This window comes from Papilio polytes, unplaced genomic scaffold, assembly GCF_000836215.1.
Source record: "Papilio polytes unplaced genomic scaffold, Ppol_1.0 DF823980.1, whole genome shotgun sequence".
Taxonomy (NCBI): Eukaryota; Metazoa; Arthropoda; class Insecta; order Lepidoptera; family Papilionidae; genus Papilio; species Papilio polytes.
The window spans coordinates 9,894-15,973 of record NW_013525224.1 but is presented as its reverse complement, the minus strand read 5'-3'; the positions used below and the strand labels follow the sequence as shown (position 1 = coordinate 15,973).

General features: G+C 34.4%; 3 protein-coding genes across 3 annotated transcripts; 1 reads left to right on the top strand and 2 right to left on the bottom strand.

The window, feature by feature from the left end:
- LOC106101507 (eukaryotic translation initiation factor 3 subunit F) lies at positions 1–1,328 on the bottom strand (the record flags this gene model as incomplete). The annotated part of the gene is given in 3 exon segments (XM_013280749.1): positions 1–58; positions 842–988; positions 1,191–1,328. Coding segments are annotated over 3 exon segments (314 nt in total), but the record flags the coding sequence as incomplete, so codon positions are not given.
- Positions 1,329–2,117: 789 nt separating this feature from the next.
- Positions 2,118–4,066, bottom strand: LOC106101481 (bolA-like protein 3). The gene is made up of 3 exons (XM_013280723.1): positions 3,831–4,066; positions 2,603–2,752; positions 2,118–2,306 (listed from the first exon to the last, which is right to left on the bottom strand). The coding sequence occupies exons 1-3, from the start codon at positions 3,876–3,878 to the stop codon at positions 2,169–2,171; spliced, it is 336 nt and encodes a 111-aa protein (XP_013136177.1). The 5' UTR covers positions 3,879–4,066; the 3' UTR covers positions 2,118–2,168.
- Positions 4,067–4,338: 272 nt separating this feature from the next.
- LOC106101485 (dentin sialophosphoprotein-like) lies at positions 4,339–6,074 on the top strand. The gene is made up of 4 exons (XM_013280728.1): positions 4,339–4,541; positions 4,614–4,730; positions 4,943–5,014; positions 5,635–6,074. The coding sequence occupies exons 1-4, from the start codon at positions 4,473–4,475 to the stop codon at positions 6,070–6,072; spliced, it is 696 nt and encodes a 231-aa protein (XP_013136182.1). The 5' UTR covers positions 4,339–4,472; the 3' UTR covers positions 6,073–6,074.
- The last annotated feature ends 6 nt before the right edge of the window (positions 6,075–6,080 follow it).

The window sequence follows — 6,080 nt, the reverse complement described above, 5'->3', positions numbered from 1 at the left end:
TAGTACTCGTGGATCACCGACGAGTGGTTGGTCACCTCGTTGCCCGTCGCCCACCACCCTGATGCACAACTTTATGTTACATTTATAAAACACACATCATTCTATAACAATATCCTTGACACATGTGGTGAATGATATTGTATAGAATGAACACATGTACATAAAAATACTTGAAAACACCAAAAGAATTATTAAGATATTTAAAAATAAGTTATGACGCGTAAAATTTCACTCAGTTTTTTTTTTCAGAAGTATTTTAGAATTCTTTAACCCTATGTTCACTGTCTTGTGCAAATGTAGTATACTTAGTGAATACACAGTGCAGAGTCGCACAGAACTATCTCAATCTTGAGAGATAGTCAGACATACTGGGGAAGAAAACAAATTCAATGACAACTTATTCCTAAAAATCGGTTCAGTTGTTTAGGCTCTATGCAGTTGTAATGGAATTTACCTCCTTACAAACAAACCAATCTACCTAAAAGTATAATGTATCTTAATATTTACTGATGGTGAACACTTAAAATAAACCAAAAGCACATTACTTTTTGTACTTCTACTACTATCAATGACTTTTTTAATTGTAATAAATAATAGGTATGCTGTTGGTTTGATGTCTTAATAAATAATTAAATAAACTAGTTCCTATGGTGTTGCAGATGTACATGGGTGTCATGATGTTCACGCCGCTCATTTGCCCCTTCTCTTATAAAAAAAAAAAACAGTAAATCTACGGCTTTACCAGTCAACCTTAGGAGATAAGGTTTTTGTAGTAACTAATATAAAAATATATATGAAACAAATGTTTATACCATCCACCCCAAATGTCAGTAAAACTTACCAACTATGTTTTCCGAGGCATTGACCCGTCGGTTGAGCTCGTAAACGTCCATGGCGTAGTTAAGCTCGGCTTCCACCTGGTCTGCGTGTTCCTTGTGCGGCACGCAGAAACAGTTCGTCACTTCCACCACACCTTTGTCCGATGTGCCTTAAAACATGTCACTTTCCTTTACCACAAACATGATATGTTACTTAAAGTATAAATGCATGAATGCATTGAGAATTCGTAAACATTTCACAATTTTATCTAATTGTTTATGAAAACCAAATCCTACAGGTTAGTGCCATGACGGGTACTAGTAACAAAAATTCTTGTAATCAGAATGTTGGCTACATAAAACATTTCTTACCCAGCAAAGTGCCAATAACTCGATGTGAATCCGCATTTCTTCGCTCATATGCATCCACAATTTGAAATAAAACAACGGGATGTATCTTGACAACTAAGTTTAACGCCATTTTGGTTTTAAAGAAAGAAAAAAACTGCAGAGCAGACCAAAGAGTATACAACTTTGCAGATAGCAAATCTAGGATCAATCACAGATTTGTATAAATGGATAGGACTTGAAACCAACAGCTTTCGCTTCGATACGATTTTTACGCAGTTCTTGACGTAACCGTAAGCTAATTTTATAACATCATTGTACGTAGTACTTATTACTTCCATGATTTATTCTATCTCTATCATCAATAATCTAAAATCATCTAAAACCTCTATTCAAATCCTTATCACCCCTATATAGCAACCAATATCGTCAACGCCAAAATGGCGAAAATCAACTAGGCGCAAAATATCACGTTTTATAGGCTAACCTTTAAGACGTTAATGAGAATGAACATGAATCTTACTTTTCTTATAAATGCGAAAGTGTAGAAGGATATATGTTTGTTAGAGTTTATCTCCCAAACGGCTAAACAGATGTCGATGAACGGCATATATGTAGAGAAGAGTTACTTACTTTAGTTTTTTAAACTCCCTGGCGACGAAATCGTGGACGAAAGCTAGCTAGCTAGAATCTGATTACGTAAAACTATAGTTAGTATCTATATTTCGAGCTGTAGATGCATTCCGGTTTCGGAGCTCGATTTTTAATTTAGATACAGTTATTATTAAAAACATTTTTACTTAAAAATTACGAAATCGTTAAATAAAAACAAACTGATTAAAAACAAAAACACAAAAAACTTCCCTCTTTATAATATTAATTTTAATCAAAGTGAAAACAGTGTCACAAGCTAGATCCCTAAATCGGGGTAAAAGAAAACTAATGATTTAATTTAGTTTTAAAACATTTATTTAAAACGATGACTAATATCGTTTATTAATTTTATTCAGGAGATGTAGGCGGCGTGGTGTGAATACGTATTCCGTGCATTTCTGCTATCTCATCCTTCAGGGACTCGGTGACTAAACGATGCTGCTTCACGCGAGACAATCCCGCAAATTCTTTGGCTTCCACACTCACCTGTATAAAGTAACACGGTACTTAAAATATTTAAAATATTAATATAGAAAGAATGAACTAGATGGGAAATTCAACCAGGGAGAAGCGTGTAGTATAATATTTATCAAAAGCATAAATGATGATCAGTAATTGTATGTAAAAGTCCGTCCGTACTCCGTACAATAAAAATGCACTAGCGCCCCCGCTACCCGTCCAACTCAAATATCTATGTCCAGCCGTAAACAGGGACAGGCTGATGACGCTAGGGTTTGCGACACACTTGCTACATTATTAATTATTGCTATTATGTAAATTACTTCAAACATGGCGCCGCAACCGCCAGAGATGTCCTCGACGCTGAGATAGGTGATGCCTGGCAGAGCGCGTCGCAGAGCAGCAGCCAGTTGCTGCTCCTTACCCACGGCGCTCCCGTCACCCACGCCGCCCACACCACCCACCGCTCTTATCTACTTTTACAATATCATATTATATAGAATGTTCAAAATGGAGTACTAAGAACTACAAAATCTGGATGTGGCAATGCATTGCTACAAGAACTAGACAAAAAAAAGAAACAAAAGATAATGTGTTTTTGAACATAAATACAAAACAAAGTTATTGAGGTAGGAAACTGGCTGCTGACACAATTTTAACTGTGGTAGAACCAGCATTAACATCTTTTCTTGAGTGGGCCAGCTCATCCAGTGTAAAACCACGACCACACAGAAGACAGGGGTAAAGTGGGAGCAATTCGGCGTATCATCTGATGAGTGTGGGCCTGAGGCTCAACTTTGGTCCCTTTTTCTTCACACCATTTTTCTTGTAAAAAATGGATGGGAAGTGAACATGGATCTGTCACTTGAGGAGACGCATAGGAAGGGGTCAACGTCAATTAAGGGTAGCCAATGCATCTGCGATTGCGAATGTCTATGGGCAGCGGTTGCTTCATAATTTTAGCAGATTCTGGTGGCTTGCTCATTGCCACCTTATGCTATATAAAAAAAAATTAAATAGCAGTGGACAGTTTATTTACAGACATACATATACTTTCTACTATAGATAAGTCAATGTAAGGAGTCTACAAACCCACAGTGTAAATTAAATATATGCCTAAATTTGACATAATAGAGTTTCAAGAAAATAGAATGATAATAAAGATCACCAGAACTTTAAAGTTAGTTCTGGTGATATTTCTGTAAGGTTTAGTTATACTTCCAATTTATTGGGATCTGAATTCTATTTAAATGTGAAACTTCTGTTGCTGGCAACTAAACTACTAACTAAACTTGGTATAATGTGCCGGTAACCCTAGATTATTTATTGTTCACAAACCACATGCACACTGAACTATGCTCCTGATATCCACTTAGCAATTAAATTTTATATTTAAGTACTGTGGGAATTATATAAAATGACAGCTTAGTAACCTAAATATAAAATCACATACATCTTTAATAATACATTTGTGCTGCAACTATCATTTTTCATAACCTGTGTGTTAATTTATTACTATAAGACACAGTAGGTAATAAAATAATTTCTTACTTTAGTACTAATGAAAGGTCGCAATGTTCTTAAAAACGTCCGCAGCATTTTCTGTTCTATTTTAAAAAAAATATTGAACGTAAAAATTGCAACATTTTACACAACAAACCGCTTTTGAAATGAAGTGTTTTTCATGTATTTTGTATTTATGTAACTATCATAACTACATAACCTAAAACTTGAATGTTACTTAAAAACCTAAAAGTTTCATAGCCTGACAGTTGATCAGCTGTTCAACTGTCAGATGTCAAATAAATTATTTTATTTAATTATTATAACATTGACAATAATAATTGAGCTTAATAGTATATTTTTTGAAAGAATACCACTAAAATACTCAATTAATATTGTATGGTATTGTAATATTAGATTATAAGTCAGTAAAACGTTGAGGAAACCGAGCAAAGATCCTCTTTTACACATTTTAGTTCTAAACGAACTTAAGTACATAACTACTCTTTGATCGAGAATCGAGATCGGGATAATCATTCAAACTGTCAACTGTCAAACTGTCAAAATCAAAACTTTCAAAACACGTGTTTTTTAAAATGAAATGAGGTGTTTGTTAGTCTTAGATTTAAGTGAACTGCAGTTAACTAACAATTTTGTATTGTGTTATGGTGATGCTTATTTGTATTAACAATGCCGCCATATAAAACTGGTTTACTGAAACGAAAAATATCCGATAATACCGATAAAACTGAGGATAACGTAGGAACATTATGTTTATCATTGTTATTATAGTTTTAAGCCAGGCGTGTAATAAGAGTTTTCATATTTCAGGGCACTAATAGTAGTTGTGATGATAACAATTTAATTTGTGGTGACTTGGACAAAGACCCGGATTCGTCGGACTCTGACAACGAGGATGATCGTGTTGCCTCGGACACCGAACTAGATGTAAGTATTAAATCAACGTTAAAAGTTAGAATCAATATTTTACCGATTTAAATTTAGTCCTTAATAATTATTACAAAATATTCTTTTAAGAAACCAAGTACAGAAAATACAGGATCACCCTCTAAAGAATAGATATATTTTTATTGCTTGATAACTTGTTTGACAATGTATATCACTGCAAGTACTTCTACTGTAAAAATAATATGTTTTAGGGAGTAGTGTTTGATAGTGGCGACTCTCTTCTGAGTGATGATGCCGCTACTGAGTCTCTAGATGAATCATCGGTGAGTTGTGTTACTCTTATTTTTAAAAGTGAATAAAATATAATATATAGATGCTCTGTGCCCTTTTTAAAAAATAGCTTTCTTGATGGCAAGTGACCTTTGCCTATCTTGTTCAAACCACTATGTATTTATAGTAGAAAATTATGTTTAGGAAACAAAGATTTATTTCCTTTTCCTATTGTTTCACATTCAGCTACCAATGTCAGACATATATGCTGTATGAAGAACACAGACAACAATTGTTCTGGCACTGTCAATATTTAAATGCACAAATCACAATGAAGGTCTTTGCTATTTCTAAACAATTACCATTGCAATTTCGCTTCTCTGTGGCTATTGGCTTGTATTTGTCTCTTTTCCGCATGACAGTTTTATTTACTCTCTAAGTTTGATAGTGTGTAAATATGAAGACTATAGTGTGTCATGTATAAATACCCCTAATTTATCAAAAAATAATTATTTAAAGGTGTGCTGTGATTTTGTACATCCTACTTAATTAAATAGTGTGTGTGAGAACTTTATTATATTAGTATATCTAGATAGATTTCGATATTAGTCACATGTCACATACCAGTTTCATTTCTGGATAGCTACTTTATTGTTATAATATTGATTAACAGGATGTTACTGATTCAGAAGAAGATGATGCATCCGATGGCAGCAACGAGGAGACTGATGATGGAAACAGTGACAGCAACACAGGCGTAAGAAGCCAAGAAGATGTTAAGTCAAATGCAAACACAAGTAAAATTAAATTAAAGCCTGACAATGAAGACAGCGGCGCAGAGTCTGGCAGCGGGATGGTCTCCCGGCCCAGCACTGTACAGCGACACAGCACCAACAATAAGACATTTAAAAAGAAACTATTTAAACAGAAACCCACAAAATCCTTAGAAGATAAAAAAACAAATAGTAGCATAGATGCTTTGGAGCAACAAATTAAGGAAGTACAGGTTAATATACAGCCGGTGCAGGAAAAAGGTACTTTTGTTAACATTTTATCATGCTTTCATAGTTTTATCAGGTCAATAAGGACAAATCCAGTCATCTACTTCTGATGTCGGAA